The 26538-nt window shown below is 33.4% G+C and overlaps 1 protein-coding gene across 3 annotated transcripts in view; it reads right to left on the reverse strand.

The window, feature by feature from the left end:
• Window positions 1-453: 453 nt before the first annotated feature.
• The window catches only part of LOC129000709 (calcium permeable stress-gated cation channel 1-like), a 29240-nt gene continuing 3155 nt past the window's right edge, over window positions 454-26538 (reverse strand). For 2 of the 3 annotated variants that reach the window (XM_054427674.1, XM_054427673.1), the window contains exons 3-19: window positions 23062-23144; window positions 19034-19168; window positions 18334-18525; window positions 17491-17562; window positions 15657-15767; window positions 14668-14748; window positions 14322-14499; window positions 13272-13480; window positions 12204-12351; window positions 11144-11337; window positions 10289-10477; window positions 8793-8929; window positions 7808-7975; window positions 6683-6795; window positions 2744-2926; window positions 2208-2314; window positions 454-1231 (exon numbers count right to left, since the gene is read on the reverse strand). In XM_054427674.1, coding sequence (XP_054283649.1) covers window positions 2219-2314; window positions 2744-2926; window positions 6683-6795; window positions 7808-7975; window positions 8793-8929; window positions 10289-10477; window positions 11144-11337; window positions 12204-12351; window positions 13272-13480; window positions 14322-14499; window positions 14668-14748; window positions 15657-15767; window positions 17491-17562; window positions 18334-18525; window positions 19034-19168; window positions 23062-23144 — 2289 coding nt within the window. In that variant the 3' untranslated portion in view covers window positions 454-1231; window positions 2208-2218. The remainder of the gene's footprint in view (window positions 1232-2207; window positions 2315-2743; window positions 2927-6682; window positions 6796-7807; window positions 7976-8792; window positions 8930-10288; window positions 10478-11143; window positions 11338-12203; window positions 12352-13271; window positions 13481-14321; window positions 14500-14667; window positions 14749-15656; window positions 15768-17490; window positions 17563-18333; window positions 18526-19033; window positions 19169-23061; window positions 23145-26538) is intronic. The other variant, XM_054427675.1, reaches the window with a different exon arrangement.

The following is a 26538-nucleotide window of genomic DNA, read 5'->3' on the forward strand; positions in this document are numbered from 1 at the left end:
AGAGTAACATAAAACACAACAAACTAAAGAAATACATAACATTATCTTACAAAAGCACCAGTGAGCAATAACTTTTTACACTCAAGGGTATATACATAGGACATAGATTATATTCTATTTTTAATGGAAGAAAGTAAATCTTTAAAAAACTTAAGTTAGGTAAGGTTTAGGTTAGTGTAATTTAGTCAGATGTTACAAAAAAGTTTGATTTTAAAAACTTGTAAAACTATTTTGTTAAACCGTAGGAAACAGAAAAACAAATATTCTTGGGTAAGTCATTGGAGAAAATTGATTTATATAATTTACTTTAGCAAAAAAATGTTAATGCTGTTTGTAAATCCCCTTTGCACAGAGCGAAATTTACCTCAGCTGCTGTGAAAAAGATCACAACTTATACAGGTGACCACAAACCTCATTAAAATAACCTAAAAAATTCATTTTCGGATCGCAAACTGTTAAACAAACTAAAATATATCTTGTAATAAAAAAGGAATGTTTTTTTATCCCTAAAAAAAAGAAAATTTATAAAAAACAGTGCTATTACAATCACACTACATATAACCAGCTAATGGTTTGTGCAACATTGCAAAAGCGTACTCTTTTGTTAATTTAATTTCAATTCAGTCCAAGTTGGATGTCATAACTTTTCACAGACTATCGTTTGAGTTTAATGTTAGACAATCCGGTGTTTAGAAAAGTATTCAGCATAAAATATTTAAAATTATCACCTATAAATTTATTTTATTGTTGATATTGCATTCTCTATATAAAAAGAAGCACAATAAAATCTTTAAAATCAGTTTTGTGATAAGAACTACTAATTTTGAGTTGTGATGTAAATATGGGCATATCAGAAGAAAATGAAAAATCTAAAAGGATAATGTATATCTAAAAGGAAAATGTGGTTAAAAATTAAAATGTAATAAAATAGATTTAAGAAATTCTTATGAGCAAAATTGTTTTTAAATATTTAATACAAACTATGTGTTTTGGATTTCTGAATACACTAAACGATATGTGCCACACTGTTCTTATTGAAGACTATCACAGAAAACACTTCTAATCTCACAGCTCTGTTTGTTTAACTGAGACAAGCATTAGACGAAGAAAATCTTTACAATCTACTAACTCACTTACACGTTATAGCTTGAAACAATAAAACAAAAATAAATATATTTACAAGGAAGAGACAGTGACTAGTAAAGAGGAGAAATGCGAGATTGCAGAACATCTGAAAAAAGAAAAGTTTTGATCAATTATTTTGTCGAAACATAAAACATTTCATTGTGTCGTAGCCTCTGAATCACTATGATTATCACAATTGTAGGTTATGTTACTTTATATATCACCAAGTGATCCTGTTAACACGTTCGCTGCGGCCTACTGCTATAGCAGTAGCGCGACACTAGCACTGCCTACTGCTATATCAGTAGTGTGCTCCTCTGCCAAATATTGTGTCTGTCTGAGCCCAGCACTCGGCCGGGGACGCTGTTATTGTTGCCAGGCTGTAGCTTAGAATGCGAGCTTTATTTTTGGTGTAGGTTGGTACTAAAAATTTCCTTAAAATCCCGTCTGACAATGCTTTTGTCCTGGTTTCAAGGATTTTCTCTACTCAAGCCATATTACAACGACACTGGTTCTTGATCCAGGCAGTGCTGCTACCTTTGTGTGTTTTAGTGAACTACGTCCAATTTCGGGGGAACGCAGAACAATCACCCCTGCTCTTTTGTGATTTGTCTTACTGAGATATTTGAATGCCAATTGCGATCGCTGATTCATTAGCGCGCCAGCAGTGAACGTGTTAAAATATATTGGTTTTAAAGACCTTGATGGCTTCAACAAACAAACAAAAACATTTAAAAGACATGTTAAAAAATTAAATAGCTTCAAGATCAGCATCGTACGTGTTATTAAATTACCTGATTGTACAAAAAATACATCTGATTACACTTATACTGTTGATTCACAAGACGGTAAATACATATACAGGATGGTAAGGAGTGATCGATTTCAATTTGACAGTCCAATCATCATCAGACCCAATAAACCTACTGAAAAACTGCTATCCAGACTGGTTTTGTTCCCAAGCAGTCCGGATAAGAGAGACTCTCCTGTAGTAGTTTAGTTCAGTTTTAAAACACTATGTGCAGTGAAAAGTTTAATTTATCGTATTTAACTATTACTATAGAGTAATATAGTTTACTCACAGTAGTTGCACTTATGCTTGAGTGCTGTTGGTGTCATAATTCTGGTACCGAGAGTTGGAATCTGAATCAGGATCTGCGGCTCTATGTTGATCGGTTCCGTAGTTGCGCTGAAACAACAAACATATATTAATACCGGCATCTATTTTTTACTTTACGATAGGCAAGCATTAAAGAAAATTGCCTAACTATTGAAAGCGAGCAAATGACTTTGTTTCTCTGATTTTTTTCTAAAAAGGCTGTTTACTTTAAGTTCTCTAAAAGTTAAATTTTTTATTAACGAACACATAGAGGAACATAGTATAAATTTTCAATATAGATTGCTCGCCCACATGAAACATTTTTTAGGTTAATTAAGAATGAGTGAATGTCTACCGAAAATGAATTGACTTAACTTAATTAATCGTGGCAAAACTGAATATTTTTGCAGGCTTATAGGTTTTATTTTTTAAACCTCTTGAACAAATCAAACACCTTGAGCAGTGCTCGGTCCCCTGGTACTATAAACTTATTTAATTACATTATTTGATATCACTGACCTGGCTGGTACTGCAACTCTCCCCAGGACTGTACACAGTGACCAGGTCAGGCTGGCGCGGCGCCGAACTGTCCCCTGCGCCGGTGGTACCTCGCAGCAACACGTCAGGCACAAACTGGTGTCTGGCCGCGCTGCCGTGTCGGGGACTACTCAGGCTGGGACTGGCCGACGGTGCCGGCTTTGCCTACACCAGTTACACAATTATATGACTGTCTTAAGATTTATAGTGTTTAAACTTTTTGTACAAACATAAAATTGTGTTTGTGTAGATAGAGCAAAGTAGTATAAACCATAACAAACTTTTGCTATTTATTCCTAAAAAACTATGCAGTGAGTGTATCTAAAGCTGCAAAATGAAATAGGCCTATTATTGTTTAGAAGAATTTATAGTTTATATTTGAAAGAGTGTACATAAATGTTACAACAACATGAAATAAGGGTGTATTATTAATGCAATATTGTACATCTAAAGGTGTAAAATTAAAATTAAAAATTAAAATATTCTTTTTTAGAGTAATTCATTGTTTACGTTTGAAAGATATCTCAGTTTACATAAATGTTACATTACAACAACAAAAAAGGGTGTTAACGCAAGATCAATGTAAGTTTTAAAATCAAGATTTCATACAAAGATTTAAAGTTTAACGATAGCACTGTAGAATCATAGCTAATATTTCTAATCAAAACATCATCTTTAGTGTATGCTACAAGTAAAGAGTATCAAATAATTATTTATCTATGTATTCATGCTAGAAACAATAGTGTGTTTTCTACTGAATGATTGTTTTAACTATTGATAGATTGAGCAATACCACTAAAAGCCAAAAAGTATAATGTCTAACTAGCGATTATTTCCTTATGAAGTGTAATTCATCCAGTGTTTCATAAAAAATGGGAAAATAATTACAAAATGGCAAATTGTAGCTATTGTAGCAAACCCTGCACCAATCATTGGGCTTACAATGGGACGAGAAGACTTGACTACTTAGGTATATTTTTACATTCCTTTTAGGTTATTTTACATTCTGATAACTAACTCATTGAATTTCATCAAAACTCAACTATTCAGTTTGTTTAAAATACATAATAACAAATCATTTTCATAAAAGCTCACCTATTTTGAAATTTGTTATTCAATTCTGATGATGATTTTGGCTATATTGCTTGATGTATCAGTATTTTTGTTATTCAACTATAACTAACAAATTGTATATTCACATGTTGTCATAAGTGTACTAGATTACAATTTGGCAGAACTTTTTTCTCTTTTAAAATTAACCTGTTTAATGGAAATGCAATGTAGCAAAATATCCAATTAACGACTTTTTTCATTTTTCTTTAAAACCTAATTTTGTTCGTATTTAGTTTCAACAGTTTACATAACAACTATGAAGTCAATATAGAGTAACAGTTGAGTAAATAGAATAATTTGTTATATACAAGATTAACTTGTGGAATTAGCAAATAATTTTTGTTAACTAAACCATCTACAAATAAAGAAACACATTAGCAGAATACGCCATCTCAAGCCTCTTACTTTCATAATTGGGATAAAGGTAGAATTTGGTTTTGTAACAACAACTCTGGCTATATTTTAGATTTTTTAAACTTAGAATAACTTCGCCAGTGCACACCTAAGTTTAATTAAAATGAGGTGGATATCTAATAGTGCTTTGAAAGGCAATCTCATCAAACAAAATCTATAGATTACCTTTTTTCACCTTAGACAGTGCATAACACACTGAAAATAAAAATAAATTATTGAAACCCTGGGATTGAGAGAGTAGTAAATTAATTTTTGTAATGACAGTAACAAAAAAAAAAATACTTCAATAATTCAAATTATTCTATTGGAGAAAAAGTAATGAATTCAAACATTGGAAGATAGTTATACTTTTAACTGAAAAATGTCAATATTTTTTTAATGAACAGTGAATAGATTTTCATCTAGGTTTTATGCAACAACATAACAAAATATCTCTGTTTCAGCAAAACCTACGGACTAAACCAGTTTTCAGTTGTTTTATTGATGTTTATTAAAACACAATCCTTGCATAAAATGCCATGTATGCATGAATAAAAACATAATATTGGCTCAATTAGTATATAGGTTTTCTTCAACAAAGAACATAAAACGTTGTTGTTTGTATTACATAAGTCCACAATGCTAAATCTATGAGGATAAATAGCAATATTGGTTCCTAAAATTGAACCTGAAAATATGTACAACAGATCTATGTACACCATATTTTTACAAATTAAATTACATAGTTTTCTATGATAGATAGGAATGAAGGCAAGAGAGTAAAGTAAAACAAGACAAACTGTTAATGATTCATCTTGTAATGGATCCCTTACATATCCACGTGGGTAAAAGAATTCCATATGGCTGGAGAAAAAATTTAAGGTCCAATTGTGTGGTTGTGTACAGTATATTTTGATGTTTACTATTAAATTATTACTATTCAACCAACATAAATGTTAACCAAATAGATTTTTTGAAATTAATTTATTGTTGTCAGGTATTACAGGCAACAAAGGAGACTGTTTGGAAAATTTATACCAAAAATAAGTTTAAAAAATTTGGGTAGTAAGCAATAGCACACTCAAACTTAACCTAACATGAAAATGAAATATACATCAAAACTGGGTTCAGATTTACAATAGGATGAGAAGTCTACTCGTACTATTTAAAGTCAGCAACAAATATTATAGTTAAATCCTAGAGTTCAGGATGAAACTACGGATGAAAATGTATTATAATACAACTGGACAACATTACTACTGATTCAGGTCATGCCTTTATTTACTAAGAGGTTCTTTTTTAATGAGGAGATGTCTTATTTTACCTTTATTACTCTTCTCTGCATCAAGAAAAAACAAAACAATGCTAAGAAACATTGATAAAATAAAATACATTTAAATGTAAAATGTCATTAATCATTTTGTAGGAGACTAAGGTAAGTGTTATTTTATTCTGTTTTAATGAGGATGTAGAACTTTTATAAATCAGGCTAACTATAATCAAAAATTGATGTTTTTATCCTTCATTAAAATAGTGTAACAAAAATTTTAGGGAAGGCAAGCAGAATATCATGAATCATTATCAGTATAGGTTTTAAGGACCAAAAAATTGTAACTTGCTTATAAGAGTCCTTCAGAGATTTTTTTACCGCGTTAGGGGGTCAATGGAGCCCTGGGCAAACTCAGAAGCAGCGCCCCCCTTTTTTCTTAGTGCGGGCGGTAGATGGACGTGCAGTGCCTGCCAGGCACCCCTCAACCACCGGCGCCCCTGGCATATGCCCAGTCTGCCCGTTATAAAAGTGGGCCTGATCATTAATAAACGTTTTGAAGACGCCCTTAGCTAGGAAAAATATATGTTTTGTTATGTGCCTTTTTCGGTATCTCTACTCTATAATGTTGCATCCATAAACAGCCACTCGACTTCCCATCAAAATAATCTGTGTTGGTTGAAAAAAAACACTAGTGCCCCAATTTGGGATTTTATTGATTTATTTCTATATTTGTTACTTAAGTTAATTACCTGCTTTTATAACACAAGAAAATGAGGTAGAGAAAGTAAACAGAAATTAAGGCCTAATCTTGGGAGTTTTCATTGGATCTGAAATAAAAAAAAAGTACCTTAGGTAGATATTTTTACTCTGATAAAACTTGATGATACTTGGATACAAAATCTACCATAGTTAATAGTTTTGTATTTGTTACTACTAACCACTATCTGTATGACTTTATTCACTAAACTGTTGCCATTTTAGTAATTCCAATCTAATCCAAATCTGCACTCTTCCGTAGCTTCCTTTTACTTCTGTATGGAAACCCTCTTTGATAATTTTTAGTATAGTAAAACTTACGAGAAAGACTAACATGACAACAAATATTTATCTTCCATAAGTAGACAAATTTAAAATTTAATTCTTACCTGGTGATAGATAGGGCTGAGACCACTGCAGAACCTTAGGTTACTGTGTAGAATAAAAATGATGATAGTGACCACAAAACCAGTCAGGGCGTAAATTGATATGGTGTTAAAACCTGAAAAAAAACAATTTTTTTATCTGGCTATTTTTGTATCTCATTATAAAAGTTGTATTGATACCAGAAACATTTTAAGTTAAAGTAGTTGTGACTCATTTGTCGTTGGTGAATCACCGAAGAAACAACACAAGACCCCATTTGAAAATAATGGACTCCACTTAAAAACACACAAACCGAAACCATGGGCCTGTGAGACCCCGCTTTAAAATACACTAACGCTGGGCTTCTGAAACGGGCATGTTATGAACAGACAAACTGTCAAGATCATGGCACTCACGCAAAATGTACAAAAAATATATCAACAGGTAAGGGAGGATAAGTTGGGAAGGTATTGGGGAATGGAATCCCCAAAGTAAACAGTTTTGCCAACATGTGTTTTTGAAAATTCCCGTGGGCCTGTAAGACCGTGGTTTCGGTATAGGCCTAAGTGTTAAATTTATCAATTATTCTTTTCAAGTTCAATTACTAATTATGCCCGATTTAATTTACAGTGTCAGCATTTCCACAGCAATATTTCCTTAATTAAGGCTTCACGTTGTGTCCAGTCACCTTTGTCTATAACTTATTAAATTCATTGAAAGATAATATTTCCATATTATAAATTATTTTATTAGTGTTAGCATTAGCAATCATCAAGGCTGGCTCCTTGAGCCTGTGATTCCCGGTAAACTGTGTCCTGTAGTTAAATTTAAGGGTTCAATGCTCGTTTCCAACATGAATGATAATGTCGTAACACCCAATCAATCGGAATCGACCAAATCATTTCAAGTCGTAGCTAACTGCTACAAATGCCCCTAAATTCATCATTGTGGTGAACTCAAAGTTACGGTATAAATTACGAGGTTAAGTCCAGTGATACAATAGAGTGTGCAATTGGACTTGAAAGTGCAATGAAAAAACTGCTCTACTGAGTTACCGTGTTCAGTAGAGTCTCAAACAACCTCTCTTTGGAGATTTCCCTATACTAAAACCTATAAAATTATTCTAACAGAATTACATGACGACATACCTTGTCGCATCACTGAGAGCAGCATGAAGCTGAACTGCAGCAGCACTATAGACAACACCACGTACTTGATAGCAGTTGCGTGTATGCGCGTGCTGATCTTAGACGGGCCGTAGGCAAAGTACAGGTTGTACCTGTCTACGCAGTGCTTCAAGCACATGTACAGCAGCCCTGGAAAAGATAGTTTTTTAAATTTTGATCAATTTAATTCTCAATAGACATTTGACGCAATATGTTAAGTCAAAGATAAGTTGATGTGGAGAAATCCTATATGAATAACAAATTCGACTGAAATGTCCCCAACGTCATGTGAATTGAGAGGAAGATAATAATTCAAAACTGAAACTTGAATTAGATCAACTGATATTTAGTTATTACCGAGTTATTAACAGAAGTTTCCTATGAATAACCTCTAAAATTGAGGTAAAACAAGCTCCCATCACAATGGAGTAAGCTATTTAAAATCTAATGCAATCTCCTTATAAGAATACAGAGCTAGTGTTTGAAGAAGGATAGGTTCTTCCCCAATACTATTTAAGCCAACTTAGGTCTAGAAGTGCTAGTTCTAGACAGAATTTCAGGATTGTTGAATTTCTCCACCATTATTAATGACTACTACAATGATACTGAGAGTCCCATTGAGTTGGGGATTGGATAGTACATTACAGTAGTGGGGGAAATAAAGAACATAGCGCTAGTGTTAGGTTTTAACTACCCCACTGTGACAGGAGCTTGTTTAAACTTTAATTTTCAGATAACTTTTGTATAAAAGTGTTTCTTAATTATTGTCAATGTTAGAGAGTGGAATACATAGAGACTTCACACATAATAACAAAATAATAAAGATAACTTACATAAATAAATAAACATTTTCATCAAAATGGTAAATAATTTTGGGTAAAGGTCATTTTATTACTTCATACAGAATCACAATATTTAAATCACTTATCATGTACCTTATTATTTTGTAAACAACATGAATAATTACCAAACGGAGTAATCAGTGGACATGAGAGGCTGAAGACAGTTGTCATAGCAAAGATGAGCAACATCCACGCGTACTGCAGTCCAAACGGGAACTCCCACATGATAGTGTTCCTCAGGGATACGGACTCTGCTTTGGATCTGAACAGAAATAAGCTTTCAGGACTCGTCCATTATTAGCAGGGAATTTATTTGTGAAGGGTCAAAAACCAATCACACAGCAGACTTTTAACTTTGAAGAAAAGCTTGTCCATTGTAGGGGTTACTAAACATTTATATATTAACTAGCTGTACCCGCGGGCTTTGCCCCGTTTTACTTCACAAGTGAGCTCGTTCGCATGGCTCAATCACGTCCTGGTTGAAGTTCGTTCGCTACGCTCACTCACCTTTAGGTTGGAGCTCGTTCGCTGCGCTCACTTGCCTTCAAGTTAGCTCGTTCGCTATGCTAACTCGCCTCCAGGTTGAAGTTCCTTCGCTACGCTCACTCACCTTTTGGTTGCAAATTAGCTGTTGTCATAAATTAAAAAAAAAAAATAGTGCTGCACCCTGTTGGTAATCCTTGTAACTTTAATGCTATTGCACATCATAGAACAGAACCAACTTGTTTAATTGAAACAGCTGTTAAGATTCATTAATTCCATTTAAATATGAGTACTCATAAGGTTAACATGGGAAACTCCAGAGCCACTGGGGCGGAGCCCGATAGTCCGATCAGAATAAAAACAACTTAGTTTACCTATTTAATGCCTAAAGAATCAGTGTACCAAATTTCAGCCTCCTAGGTAAATGGGAAGTGGGAGAATTAGTGATGAGTGAGTGAGTCAGTCAGTCAGTGAGGGCTTTGCCTTTTATATATATAGATTAATTCAAAGCCAATTTTGTTGGACTGGTTTCTATACAATATTAAAACTAGTTTTATGTTGAGTTACTTTTAAACTTATAACTATTAATAAATAAAACTAAAAATAAAAATATCAAAATATATAGTTTAGTTTAAAAAATAAGAATAAAAGGCTTAGCTGAAAGAAAAACAGTCCACACTAGCATAAGACACACAACATTTTATAGAAAGTAAATAAAAATATGTCCACACGTCTAATAACACTTATGAAACATATATTTACAATTATACTATTAGACCTAACTCACAAGATGGTAGAATCATATATAAAAGATGGTAAGTGAAGATCGATTTCGACTGGACACTATAATCAATAATCATCAGACCCAATAGGCGAACGTTCGCCTATTTAATCTTCCTTGCTTAAAATGCTCTCCAACTCAGTCCTTGCAATATTTCATTGTGCATGTGATTAAAACCTTGCATGTTGAGATTATGTAAGCCCGTAATCTCCACAAAAATTAATTTGGTAGTCTAACGCTAACATACAGTAGTATGTTTATTTATGAAATATCAAATTCAAATTACATTTTAACTCTTTAAAAACATAATGTACACTTCTTCTCGATTCCACAAGACAATACAGTACAAACACTTACCTTGCTAGGCACAGCCGCAGCGTGTAAACAAACAGCTCGGGAAACCTAATCAGCTCAAGACTTGTTCCGATGAACGCTGATGTGATGACGTAATTGACGAAGAAAGCACCTTTGTCGGGCATGAACAAACATTCCCACCGATATGTCTCGTTGTGTGAGTCAAGCGCAAACAGCACAAAAGCTTGAGCACTGTAAAACAAATTATATTTGTTAGGAAAGTTGATGTTGACGTTGGTTATATTCGTAGTGTGAAAAATTTACATCATTTGTGCTTTCCAGTTGTTTTTCATTAACTAAACACACAAACTAGCTGGTTTTCCCCCACTCAGTTCACAATGTCAACCACTATGTACTATCAGACCTCTTGCTTTGATATAATTTTCCATGAAGGCAGACCTTGGCCCTTCTTCTTCAGGAATGTCTTGAGTCAAGACATCTAGGGCTTTATACTGTTCCAATACCAACAGCATTTGGCTTAGGATTACATGAGGAGTGTCTACTTCTTCCTTCTGATTCCCTTGAACCTTTGCCAATAGTCAATGCTTGAACAGTCAAAATGTCGAGTTGATGTGTTGTGAATTTTTTCTGTCCAATCAAATGCTTGAGCCTCTTTTCTCAAGTTAGTTGTTACATGAATTTCAAGGAATAACTTTAACGGTACAATAAAGAGTGTCTTTCTCCTAAAAAAAATAAGTTAAATGGTTAATGTTACCTGGCTTTTGTAAATTTAGTGATCCAGAGGCTACTCACCATCACAAAAATAGTTTAGGCGAATTACTGAACCAATAATCTGATCTAAAGATGTTCACCTCAATAACAACAATCAACAATTAATTAAAACCCTACTGTCCTAACCTTGTCAGTCCTAGCGCAGGCAATATGAGCACCATGAAGAGTAGGAAGATGAAGGTCTTGCGCATGATGGAGTGATTGCGTTGTGACCGAGTCCAGTGATTCAGCCACTCATCACTGTGAGACACAATCACCGGCAGAAGCGCTGCAACGGTCCACAGTAGCAGGGTGGGGAGGAACTCTGACACTACCGGACCCTAGTGATAACAGAACACACAACTAACACAACGATCGAAAAACCTGTTCCGGTAACATTTTTTTTATTCTGAGCATAAAATATGTCACTATCAGACCCTTATATCAATAATATACAAAATTGCAGGGTACTTTCCTGTTAAAGGGGACATTCATTATTATCGATGATTTTCAATCGATATATCAATATTAACGAATTGAAACTTATCAGCTGACAACTACAATAAATAAATATTGTTTAGTATAAAGAAAAAATTTAAATGAAATTGTTCCAAACCAACCTTACAAAACTAACCAAACTTGCTGTAACATTTAAAAATTCCGTTTAATATCCCCCACATGCCCTTTCTGTAATCAAACGGAATTTTTAAAATGGTACAGCACGTTTGGTTGGTTATGTTAGGTTAGCTTAGAACAGTTTTAATCCATAATAGACTAGATTTTAGCCTGAACAAGATCAGTTGTCAATTTGTAATGGATCGTAAAGGGAAACAAAAATATCGATATATCGATTAAAAATCACCGATAATAATGAATATTCCCTTTAACAGGAAAGTACCAATTACAGCAGTACCTGGAATTTTGTGAATTTATCACATGTTAGTCAACAAAGATCACAAAAACATATACGCCTATAAATGAAAGATAAAGTCAATTGATTTTTGATAGTTTGATGCTGGAACCAGCTGTCCTTAACATTTTTGAAGATTAGGTTAGGAATTAAGATCAAACCTACACAACGTATATTACTCGATTTTACACCCATACTTTACTCATACAGTATTCAAATTTAAATTTGCAGCGTTATGTTCCTATCCTTCTTACAACTTGACTACATACAGAATATGGTAGTTCAAATGTATCTCACCATTTTCTCCACCTGGTTGAAGACCAAAGTGTCCATAACACTAACAATGATAGGGGGAGTCGTGAGGAAGAAGAAAACCACAGAAAGGAACCCATTGAGCAACCAAGCTTTTATCTGGAAGTTCTTCCGAGAAACAGACAGATTCTCCCTGCAAGAAAAATAAGTGATTAGAAAAAGTCCAAGCAGAAAACTGGAAATCAAATAAATATTTTGCGTAGCTACAACTAGGAGCAAATGAAAAACAATTAACTGTCAGCCAAGGATATTTCACTGTGTTAGAAATAACTTTGTGTTGTTGAACCGAATAAATGCTGTAATCCTGCTGGTCCAAACTAATAGGAAGCAGAAAATATTTGAAAATAGTAATTTGTGTATTAAGAACGGAAAGTATGTCATTGCCGCTCGAGAACTGTAGATAACCGCAAAAGCTTTAGCTGAGTGAATGCATACAAAATTTTTCCTACCACCATAATTAACTTATTCAAACAGGACAACTAACGACCTCGAGTCATTGTTAAGGTACTCACAGATTGACCTTTTAGTTGCAATATAAAATGTCATTCAGGTCATGTTTGCATTTTTTAGGTTATGTTATTTGCTTACCAGATGTTAGTACTTTATAGAAAACCCAACAGTGAAATCAGCTGATTTAGCGAGCAAGAATGAATAAAGCGCAAATGAGCTATTTTGCATACTGTTTACAGGTGTGGCAATGTGATAATTTCTATGCAGTGGTAGGAAAAGGAGATTTTTCAGCATACCTTAATAAACTGCCAGATAACAGATAAGAAACAGGATAACAGGTATGATAAAAATACCAGATTACTAGGTCCTTATACTCTGTACAAAAAGGTCTAGTGACAATAAACAATATTAAGAGATAAATTTAAGGTATTTAAATTTACAAATTCTAATAATCTTGAAATGAGTGTTTTGATATTTTATTTCTATGAATGTCGCTAACAATTCAGAAACAAAACATTTTGTTAATCATGAATGAATTTCTGATTCTGATGCTTACTGTCTTTAAACCACACTCTACAATTAAAAACCAAAACTCTCCCGTACCAGCATATATCCCTAGGTGACGGCGCAAACTGCACTTTCCACCTGTGATGTTTCAGTCTCCGACTAACAGAGGACTCAGGTAGGTTGTTGAGGCAGGCGTAGCGACGTTGGTGGTCCGAGTAGATCTTCTTCGCCGCTGCTATAGACACTAGCGTAACAAACACAATGCCCAGCGGACGCTTCAGAGCTGTTGTGCGTTCCAGATCCACCTGCGCGAAAAAAGAGTTAGTGAAATAAATTGGTTACAATTACTTCAGTTTTTATGTAGCTACTATCTTTGATTACCTTCGATTTTTTGTCAAGCTTTTTCAGCTTCATTTTGTAGATCTAATGTTTAAAACATATCAGCGCTGTTGTTACTTACACAAAAACATTAAATAGTAGTAACAGGTCACATTAGCATAGATCGAATCAAGACATCATTTCTTTCCATTCGGAGAAGGCTACAAAGTCCCAAGAGTCCTACACATTTTATTTTTTATTTCTAGATAGTTTGACCCTGTGTTTTATTAGTTGTGTTGGACAAGATTTATGTACCAGAACCTCTACCGTCCCCCTTAAACTCTTTCCTCATTTGAGGACTCTTTTATAGAACAACAAAAAGCATTAGAACAATATTCAACACCTTTTTTGTTTAGAAATATCTCTTAGAAAACGTTAGAATTCAAACAAATGTTCCCTAAATAGAGAGGTTCCACTGTGCTTCCCCTCAAATCAAGCCCAAGTTAGACCTACCACTTTTTTGGGCTATACCTGAGTTATTTATGTGATTGTGATAAAAATGCACACAAAAGGTAATTAGTAGTTTTTCAACATAGACATTTACAACAAAAGTCTCACTACATTCCAATTTTAGACTAGCCAAACCCCTAGTAAACATTAGGCTACTTGAAATTTGTTGCACAATGAAAATATGCCTAGGCCTACTTATTTTTGTTTTGGGTTTTGACTCAATATTGTCTACCAATTCTGTTAACGTAAATCAGGAATATATGAGGATAATTTAACTATTGTTTGTTCAAGGGGATTAAGGAATAGGACTGAACCTACCTGAGCCTGTAGTCTACTCTCCTCGTCAGTGTAGTAGTCTATAGCGTCCACCGTAGGACACCCGTACATGTCACAACATGAACATATGTTTCCACACAGGTACGGCCTCATCTGCAGCCTAATGCCCGTGTCCTTCAAGTAGTTATCACAGTAGATTCTAGCTTGATATGCCGTCTCTCTAAAACAGCAGGATGGTATTGTTTAAGTTATTGTCTTATTTATTTTTTAGTTATACTGGTAGCTTTGATTATGCGTAACACAACCATACATATTTTAGTTTATTTTTACTTTTAAGAATAAGGATTTTCTAAGGGTTTACTGTTTAGTTCCCAAAATTTACACTTACCTTGCTTTATCTAATCGACTAACTTTGGTGATGTTGTAGGCTAACTGAATCCCTTGAACTTCAAACTCTGGGTAGGCTTCTCTGTAAAGTAAAAAAAACATGATACTTTCATCAAACATAAGTAGACAAAATTTATTAGTTTAAAATATTTCAATAAAAAAAGACTTGGTTTAAATTGGCCTGTGTGTTAAGTTTATAACTTTATTCTTATGATATGATAAAGTTTAGTGGTCTACCAAAATTTCACTATGTCATTAACGTCAATAAGTTCAAAGAAGGTTAATTTAGGTGCCATTTATTAATAATAATACAAACCATAATTCAGGGAAATGATATAGGTTCATCCGTACTTGAATCTTCCAATCCTAAACTAGGGTGCCCAAATTTTAAAATTCTTAGTTTTGATCATAACATGTCTTTTGATTAACTATTTATTAGTTAGTTTGTGTTCTGGCATTTACAACTACTAACATATTGTAAACGTTTCACATATTCAAATCTAAATTTATGTTACATAACAACAGCATTGCAAAGTTATTATGAACATACATGAGAATTCAAACAATATTGTACTATTTTTGCAATTTGCAAGGTCAAAATTAAAGGCTCAAAATATGTACATATGCCAATCGTTCATCGTGATCTTAACTCTGTACAATCTTTACAAAAAACAGTAAAGCAGTTTTGTGCTAAGAAACGGTTAGAAATTAAATTTTTTCTGGGAAGCCGAGTGGTTTTATTGCTCCCCTTTAAATCTGAAGATTGCCAATTCATAAGCAAGATCGGTTTTGAACCTACTTGACACTAAACGATTAATTATTGATGCTACTTAACAAAAATTTGACGTTATTTAACAAAAACAGAGTTTGGCCCGTTCCCTAAAAAAAGTTTCAAAAATGCCAATGACGTGGAACAAAACACAAAATTAAAACTAAAGCATATTTGATACTCCCCCACTACATAGTGGATATTTAATGCTTTAATCTCACCTGAAGTGTCTGTGAAGATCGTCAGCGTCACAGGAGCGTCGTGGGATGTCTGAAATCATCAAAGTACGAGATACTGTGTCTCTGTCTTCCACCTTCAGGTTTACAGAGAATCTGCAAACAACGAACCATCCTGAACAATAGTTTCCAACAAAATAACATATTTTCCAATATAGAATGTATTGTACAGGGTGACACAAAGGAACCGGACGTTTATTAAACAGCTGTTCCATTGTTGTCGCACGTGGTAGGAAGATTGAGGTTATGTCATACCCTTCAGTGAGGCTTGCCATTTTTGTTGAAATGGCTCAGTGGACCTTAGACCATCGCGTTTTCGCATACAATACTTTGGTCCAAAATAGTGAATCCGTCGTCAAATCCAACGGGAATTCAGTGGACATTTTAATATTGAACGCCACGGAACGGTTCCAAGCCGAAATATGCTATTAAGATGGGTGTCAGGGTTCCGAACAACTGGGAATATAACAAGAAAGAAACCACCAGGCCTTGTTAGAATTTCGAGAACACCCGAAAACATCGCCAGAGTGAGAGCAGTATTGAATGAATGTTTCCTAACAAGGTGATTTCTCACTTTGGTGACATACCGTGGCCACCAAGGTCACCTGACTTGTACACCAGTGATTACTTCCTGTTTAAGGAGCGTGTTTATGCTCACAAACCACGCACTCTAGGGGATTTGAAGTTGGCAATCACAGAAGATATCAACGGTAATGAATATGACCTCCTGACCTGAGTTTCAGATGATTTTCAGACCAGAATGAACATTTGTAGAGAAGTACATGACGGCCATTTGCATGTCGTCATTTTCCAAAAATGACTGTTTTGTAACAAATGGCAAATGTTTACCTCACTATATACAGTATTAAAACCATGTTATTCCATTTAACTACTGTGTACTACTTATTAAAAAAAACGTCCGGTTCCTTTGTGTCATCCTGTATTAGAAATCAGTCTTTTACAAGCACAAACTTCAGATTTACAAATAGGGTATCGTTTGGTCAAATCTACGTTGTGGATCCAATTTGCCTTGCTCGACAAGAGGTAGGTTTTGAAATACTGTACGTCTAAGGTGGAAGAGCTGTGAGGAAGCATTACATTTGTTAAAGTATTATATAACTTATTTTGGAAAATCTTATTCTGGAAGACTTGGGAACAAGCCCTACCAAACAGTAAACATTTTAACTGCGTGATAATACCATGGCCAATTGATTTGTAATTAAGTTATCCCAAATATCTAGGAAAAACAAAAGGATATGCGTTTCAGATGACAAATTTTCCTGTACTAAAGAACTCATCTATCAAAACCCTTTTGATAATAAACCCTACCCTTTGAAGGGGAGCAAGCTCATTTAGTGGTAGAGCGGGGGACTTCGGTCCCTGAGGTCCTGGGTTCAAATACCACCAGCTACCAATGGATTTGATGTAAAATATAATGCCGCAACTCCTAGATCTAGCCTGAAGTAATGTGAACCTAGCGTACTAGGATTTTAAAAACCCCTAGGTTCAGCCTGAAGTAATGTGAGCCTAGTGTCCTACAATAAATAAACTATATTTAAGAGATGAGCAATTGGTTGAGATATCAGTCTACGTTATAACAAGGTGTAAGCGTATCAGATGTAACTAAACTGAAGTCAGGTTGACTTATGTTAGATCAGCTATTTTCCTACCTTTTTCAATTCAGTTCAATTTATAATTCAATAAGTAGTTATAGGCTACTAGCTTTGACACTAAGTTACCATTTTTATGATCACTTCAATGGTAGACATAAAGTGTATTGCTTTTATCATTGTAATAGAAATACAGTACGTGATGTTACCTTCGCATTATGTAGATACCCAATGGGAGATACAGCAGGGACAGCGTGACATGCACCCATAGCCAGTTAGAACTGAAAAAAACATCGCTGTATATAGGTTTTTAAAAAACTAAAAAGATAATTCACGTTTTCTTTTAATAACAACATGAAAGACGTAATAACAATTTATGTTTGTAGTAATGTAAAGGTAGTAAACTCAATGTGGTTTTTTAACCTTGTCAACCATTTGAGGAGAATTTTATGTTAAGATTGTCAAAGGCATAATAATGTTGTTACAGCCATGAAATATATTTTTACAACAAATAATCCACAACTTTAAAATGCATTGTCTTAATAACTACAGACAGTATTATCAGTTTGAGTTGATTAAAAACATTACCTTATACAAATGGAAACACTACAAACAAATGTGATAACGGCTTATCATTGTTATCAAATTGGCGTTGTGATTTTACCAGCTCGCTGTACAATATTTCAAACACCTTATTCAATAAGCATCTATAGTTATTAGAATAAAGGTTTATTAGTATGTCAATGGTTATGAGATTGACATTGGTAAACCAGTTTGCTTTAACCCCTGGACTGGATTTGAACAAAGAACAATAGTTTATATGTACCATTTCTTTACAATCCTTTAGTTTAAATAAAGCAAATGAAAAAACATTAAACCAACAGCAGATTCATCTATTGACCTATTGATGTTGGTGCAGCAATATAATCAAAATTGTCGCTAATGATGGCCTAAGGACCAAAAGGACACTCAAAGTAGCTGCAAAATAAACCTTTCTTAAATTTATTTTTTACTTGAAGGCTTAGTCAATAAATATTAATGAGTTCATTTACCCGGGCTCCAGATTGCTAACAGTAGTGTGTCCGAAAGACCGCTCTTCCGCTTGTAAATAGCCTTGAAAGTTGATAGGCAGAACTACAGACAGGGAAATGACACATATGATCGCCACCAGGACGATTATGTGCCGTTGGAAAGACAAGTATTGGACGGCATCATACCCACTCTTGGCAAGGATGTTTTCATCCCTGAAAAACACACATTATAATTACAAAACTAAACTCATAAATAAATCATTCAATACTAAATCAATCCTGCTACGTTGAATAAAGTAGCGGAAACAAGACTAAACTTTGATGAGAAAGAAAGAATCATTACGTTTCGTAGACCAAATTGAATTATGACAATCTGGAATTTCTAGACAAACACATTTCTTTGACCAGAGCTTTAGGATCAATTTGCATGTAACTAATTTTTCAGTAAGCTTTAACATCATTTTGATAACTAAAGTGCTTGATTTGCAGTGGGACGGCGTACAATTCCGGCACCTCATTGTTCACAAATCGAGCACTGACTAAAGTAATTTAAAAAATACTTTCACAATAGTTTACACCTAGTAGTTACACGATGGACAAAATAGTCCAACATTTAGGCCTATCAAAATATTTTAAGCACCACATACTGTACTTTCATAACATACAAATAGCAGCATTTTAAAGGTAATTTTCTCTTCATGGATTCAATTCAGCAACTTACTTGATCTTAAATATAGCAATTATCCAGGAACAAAAGCCCCGGTCAATGTGTACTGTTGAGTCAAGAGATGTGACAGAGTTCACCTCCGTGGCTCCGACTACGTCATCCAGCGTACCGTAGAACAGCTGGGTCCACCTGAGAACCAACCAGAACATGAGTAAACTCTACAGGAAGCTGAAAATATCAAGAGCCTGATTGTATTCTTTTGATCTACTCTTTACCTCTGGGGCTACCATACAAAAACAGGTCTATTGTCACCACCGATTGTAGAACATACAGGCTACGGTACGGTAGTTTTGATAACCAATGGACAAAAAAGACGATAGTTATACGTACTTGGTTTAAACAGTAAAAATATATTTTTCTGTTTGAATCAGCTTTATCAAAGTATAATATTAGTATAATTTAACAAACTTAAAAAAAAAAAACTCTGCCAAAGCCCCGCCATTAAGAACTTTAACAAGTCTAAAGCAAAGCCATAAACACAAACATCGGAAGGACAATAGTCCATGACTAAACAATATTCCCACGACTTGACAATTTTGTCCATGACTTGATAATAATATCAATTTGAACATTATTGCCACCAGGACTGATGAACGAATGATATGATAGGCGTCAAGGGGTGTTACCTACCTTTTTATTCCGTCTCCAGTCCTTTGTGGGACTGGAGACAATAATAAGGATTGGAGATAGAATAAAAAAAGTACGTAGCCTATCATATCAATATTATCAAGACAATATGTCTATGACTTGATAATATGTCTATGAAGTGACAATATGTCAATGACTACACAATATGTCTATGACTCGACAATATGTCAATGACTTAACCATGTCTTGTCAATATGTCCACGGTTTTTGTAAGATGGGTAGATGAACAGAATCCTAATTTTATCTTACAATATTGGTACATAATGAGTTTAAATCATGAATAATGTAATCTTTGACGGAGAAAATAGGTATCATATTTTCTAGACAATCTTTAGAGAAGCTATGACTATATTAAAATAAAAAAATCATACCTGCCACTAGGGTTGTTTTCAAGATAGTGGAGTACCCTCGTAATAGGGACAGTAAGGTGAGTAAGAGGGAGGGAGGAACGAGGTCTGGAGTTACTCAGGTTAGGGTCCAGGAGAGGTCGGATCTCTGGACCAGAGGGTGGCGGAGGACTGACAAGCAAACAGAGCATTTAGTAGCCTCAGGGTCAATGACTAAATAACCCCGCCACAGCAAACCTGCAGACTAAGCGAATTTCAACTTGCCTGATTACATTTTTACTAAAATATTTCCATAAATAAGACATATTTATTCCCAATTTAAATAACATTAGATTTAATGAGTGAGCGCTTAGGTTTGCTGCTGCGGGGAAGGTAAAATGTGTTTTTTGACCATACGTCAATAGTATAGGATGAAATAAATAAATTTGTCAAATTTTATCAATATATATCCATAAACAAATAAACTACAACAGTTTTAATTTTCTCCATAAGAATAACATGGGAACTTTTAATTACACTATTTTTGAATTTTCCCCGTGACCGTTAGGCATACAACAGTGCTTCAATATACTAAATTATTTATTTTTTTAAGCTCTACAAAACGGTTTAAAAAGAAATTAAAAATTTTTTTGTTTTTAGGGTCAAAAATGGGAAAAAACCCAATTTTACCCCATAAAACTCCCCATAAACCCCCGTTACCATGGTCCGATTATGCTGGTTCGCTAACTCGTTTTAATAAACGTAGGTTTACACGTTTGTACCAAATTTGATCTATATAGGATCATTTTTGCTTGAGTTATCGCGATAATGGACATATATATTTGAACGGATGGTGTTTTTGGCCTCTAGGGACCTCAAAACAAAAAATTAAATCGGTCCCGGGTCCAAGTCTTACCATGAGTACTACGGTAATAGATTGTTCCCTATATGGGAAATTCACTAAAAAGTCACTTAAGTTTTTGAAAAGTCATTAAAAACAAAAAAGTATTAGAAATGTTCTACAATGTCAAAGAGTACCAAAGAGTTGACAATTCATTCCAGAGTTAAAATGAGGAGTCTTTTAATAAAACCAAATTAGATAAGTGCCAATTAGGCACTTTGTTCGAACCTCTTATATTTGTAATTGTTATTTGATAAATGGGGGGTTTCTGATAATCCAACATACTTGCTTCCTCGTTTTCCCAATACCACCCCATATAATTTAATGGTGGCCAATACATGGGTAGATCACATATTTTGAAAAGTAGCATGGCTTGAGTGTGAAATTAATGTAGGTACATATCTTTTTTGGACACCCTGTAATTTAAATTTAGCTACCTTTCTCAGATATTTTACTGTTTTTGTTGAGTAATGTTATGTTAGGTTGATTGGAACGGGTTTTGTATTGTTTATTTTCATACGGGGAAAATGGTTCTTCAAAAAAGATCTACTTAAATTAGGGTATCAAAGTTATTTGATAACTAACTGAAAATTATCCTTAGTCAAAATGTTTTCAACTTAACGGTAATATATTGGGGGATATTTAATCCATGGCAAGACAAAGATCTGTATACTGGGATCTTGCCAAAACTCTTTACCAAGGTCAAGTTTACCAATACATATTGACACACACACATTTGTGAACGGATTGCGTCGTTGACAAATATAAGACTATCGCCAATGCTGTGGAACTCAAAAATGTTTGAGAACCAAAAAACTAAATCTTTATTCTTTTGGGCACATTGTGTGATTAATGGTTATTTAATAAAAAAAAAGTTTTGGCACAGTTGAAACACTAAAAAGTACCAAAATAAAAAAATATACCATCAAAAAGTGTTTATGATAGATTTCAAACCAAAGATTGATATGCATAGGCTCCTCTGTTTTACTGTTCCAACAGAACTAATACAAGAATCTATGTTTTATTACAACTACGATTACCACGAGACATAATCCAACTAGGTTATCAACGAGGGTTAGGTTCAATTGTACAATGATATTTAAAAGCTTATGTAGAAGATAAGCAAGCATGTGAATGACTATAAAGTTTTAAGAGTTCAAAATCCTTTATTGTTTTTCAGATAAACCCTATTTTTTATCTTACATAATGCCAGCGAGTACCAAAGAAATGTGACTAACTAGTGAACGTGCTATGAATCTGCTAGACTAGGGTCATTATCTAACTGTTAAAAATACTCAGAAGTAAACTGACTCAGCTATCAGTCAGATATCATTTCCAAGGCCAAACACAAAATAAAGAAGAAAGCCACAAAGTTTTGCAATATTTATCTACGATTCACTCTCCTACTTTATCTAACTAGGCCAAAAGAAAGTTTTGTAAAATTTGGACAAAAATTAGTAAACTCACAAAGAATAACAGTTGTTTATTTTTCAAACATGCTTTTACACATGTTGTATAGGTCAATTTTTTAAATAAAAAAATTTGGTTCTTCAACGTTTAACATTATAGACTGATATTAGACCTTCTAATATTATGAAATTGTTGTAAAACAAATTTGTATTTAGCCTATTAATTTTAACATTTTAAGTAGAATATGTAACAATAGAAAAAACTACCCAATCAAATTACCTCATCCACTAACAATTTGAAATGTTCCAAAGAAAATTTTTCACAAACATGGATTAATTAACTGTATAATGATTTAATTATTTCTGGACATCTACATAATTAAATCTACAATCACATAACATTTACTTTTACATAATATTTCCAAATCGTTTTCTTTTTATTAAACATAAAAAACTATTTTTCATATTAAGTGTGTATTTAGATATTATTTATATAGTTATTTTAATGACTCAAGTTTTAAACAAACGCTTTTGTATGCATACTGTTTAAATGCTAATGAAAAATAACCAGACTTAGGCCTACATATTATGTTTAACAAAAATATGACTAGAATAACCAGGACAACCATTATAAACTTTACCCAAGGCACCTTCAAGCTCCATTACCTTATTTACCCACAATTCAACTTACACTGTACAACCATGCACTTAAGTTACAAGAAAACATTGAGAGAATACCTTTCTTCGTTTTTTTGGACTAATGCGAGCCTCCCATAATTCCACGCTCGTTTTCTCAAGCATGCGAACAGGGTAACCAGCATCTACCGAACCAGACCAATGTTAGTATGTTAGAACAAACACCACAACACTACTTAAGCACTCAAAAATAAATAATTGCTTATGATTATATCTCACAAAAAATTGTACGCCCCATTGCTTTAAAAATATTTAGGTTTGTTTTGTGTTTAAATAAGGTTATTACACTCAAATTTTATAAAAATTTAATTAAAATCATCATTGCCTACAAAAAAAAAAAAAAAAAAAAAAAAAAACTCTAAACACACAAATGGACTAACAGTTATGCATGGATGGAATTTTGGTTGCGGTAACCATTAAAATAACACAAACATAGGCAACCATTAGTGTGTAAAGCCATAAATAATAAACTTAATACAGGTTAAAAAACCCAATACGTGACAGTTTATCACCAGTGTATATTTTGCTATATAATCTTTTCCCAATAAATAAAAGTTACCTTTGAAGGATTAAAGTCAAAATGATATTTAGAGCAATAGAGCAATCACCAAAAATGGGCCTATTACAATATTAACATTTATTAGCGTTCACAAGAACACTGGCAGTTTATTTAACTGTGAACCATCTGAGACAATAGCCAATAAATTTAACTTTAAATTAACTATTGCATACAGAAACGGAATATTTCCATTTTTCTTTGTTGGACATCGACCTAAACTACTTAATTTTGTAAAACATAATCAAATAGTATAAAACTCAGAGAAAAAAATAAATTAAATTGAGACCCAACAATCAACCACTAATTGCTTGGGTAGATTTGATATGGAAACCAGCAAATGATATGAAATTTATCATTTTGTTTGCAAAACGTGTACCGTAGTGCAGTAGGAGCAGTCACAGTTTGAAGAACCCGAGCTTTTCTAGTGATTAGTGAAGCCTATTTCAGTGATATTTAGTATTTAGAAAACAAAGTGACACATAACCTTATCACTGGAGGCTTATCAAGTAACACCCACAAGACAAGATAATTTAGATGCTATCATGACAACAAGGGAGTGTCAATAAATATAGAACTTCTCTGCTTTGAATAGGGGAATAATTGTTTATTTTAAAGCTATGATTCAATTTTATAACAATTAACTCAAAAAATCTTTGGTGAGATATTATTTCCCTTGAAACAACATTATTCATATTTAGCATCACTGGTTTATTTAGTATTTCAGTGGCGATGAAAAAAATGAAAGGATGCGATGCACTGTCTTTTATGAGTTTGCAACAATGACTTATCTGTAATAACTTTTAGCCAGCATTAGGGATTATTATTGTAATATTTAAGCATAATATATATTGCTAAAACTTTGGAACAAAGACGATGCCCCAACAAACCAAGCTACACCCCAGTCAATTTTAACTAAGATTCAATTAAACTAGTTAAATTTTAACTAAATTTTAAACTAGTTTGAATTAACGAGAGAATAAAATGACAAAAAATAGTACATTCGTCAAATTTTTGTTTTTAATTTGATTTCTACACTTTTACTGGCAAACAATGTAGTTAATTAGAACAGTCTGTTGCCAATCATTTAGTTCAAAATTATGAGTTGGTAATATTATTTAATTACCAAAAGTCCATATTTAATTTATTAATTGCTGAATAGATAAACATGAACTTGCTCTCGCTAGAGTTGAACGATAAAATTACTACTTCAACAACACAAACACAACAGACAATAATAACACTTGAAAGATAAAGCTGTTTGCAAATGACATGAGTGTAATTGACAGCTAGAACTAAAATAAAGAAGTGCTGAATAGAGTTATTAAACCTGTAAATTCAATTAAATACATAAATAATTCCCTGTGTGTCTTCAATACAATGCAGCGCCTGGGAATCAATCAATACATATTATCTTCGTAACCCAGTTGCCCAACCAGCGTGTGAACACTTTCCTGCCGAACCGGCTAACTGGCCAGTTGAGAGTTTGGTTGAAATAATAAAAAAAGGTATCAGCAAGCACATACTTTCTCCAATCAGCTTGTCAACAACATAAATAATGGGTAAACGGTAGGAGTAACGATGATATTTTATAGGTAAAGTCACAAAAGTTGCATAAATTTTGAACCAACTTTTATGGAATAGGGTTGTTCAATTTGTTTGGAGTTAAAAAGGACCACAACATACTCAATTTTTAATCAATACGATTATTCTTGCCAGTTTTTGTGATAATCCGATTTGTTGTTATATGGTTTTCCCGTTGTTATATGGGTTTTAAAGGGAAAACTATCATTGCAATCAACATTTTCAAAAAGTGAAAAAAAACCTGGAGATACCAGGAGTAGGTCTCCAATAGGCCTACCAAATTTTATCAAAATCGGATCACAGGTGTAGATTGTACCCATCCACACATACACATAGACATCACTTCGAAATCCACTTTTTTGGTTCAGGGTGACCCACAACGGATATTTCCACCAAATACTCATACTGTAAAATTTATACAAAAAATATTTTTAATAAAGGCATAGCCTACAATGTAAAGGGCGATGAAAGTAAAAAGTGCAATCAGAGCTTAAAAGTTGATTTTTTGTAAGAATGCGATAAAAAAAGTAAAAAATGTTTAAGCCTTTAAAATAAACCAATTTCAAACCTTTTATTTGAATACCATAAGGTCTTTTGAATAATTTGTATTTAAATTAATTGTAAACAAGAATATGCAGCAGCTTTCAAGTTTTTGTTGACTTAAACTTTACATTCAAAAGTTATATATTTTATCTCTTGAAATTAAATTCAAGTTTTGTTATAGTAGTTGTTAAAACGTTTTTAAACACATAATGTTGAAACTAGTATTCTATTTGTAGTGTTCTGTAAAAATAAATTGCCACACTAAAGCACCATAATTTGCTTAGCTTGTGTAAGAATACATTTGCCATCACACTAAATTACCTATGTCAAACTAAAAATTATAAAATGAAAAAAAAAACATTGGTTCTTCCAAATTATATTCCCCCTATTTTAAGCATGGATTAAATGTGGTTATTGTAACGTTCAACACAAGACTCAAACACAAAGCTTAGCAAACAATGTCAGCAAGTAATTGAGCAATCTAATAACTGAGTCATCAAGTCTATTATAGACTCGGGTTAAATCATATGGTAATTAAATCACGGCATTATCAGATGTGTCAGAAGCATCTTAAACAGATGATGTTCCATCATCGACATATTGACATATTAATCATGTTCAAAATATCATAACATTTATCTTGGGATCTCATTTATATATAAATTATGAATATTGTATAATCTTGCAATGAAAACATGCCTGGGCCTGCAAATTGCATGTAAATATACTCATAATGACACAATGAGCCTATTGACAAATTTTTCTTGATTCCCCTACCTTTGCTTAATGTATATTGCACATAAATAATGGTTGCAATAACTTTTTGTTTATAGTTA

The sequence above is a fragment of the Macrosteles quadrilineatus genome, unplaced genomic scaffold (genome assembly GCF_028750875.1).
Source record: "Macrosteles quadrilineatus isolate MER2022 unplaced genomic scaffold, UCM_ALF_1.0 Scaffold_8__2_contigs__length_117827958, whole genome shotgun sequence".
NCBI lineage: Eukaryota > Metazoa > Arthropoda > Insecta > Hemiptera > Cicadellidae > Macrosteles > Macrosteles quadrilineatus.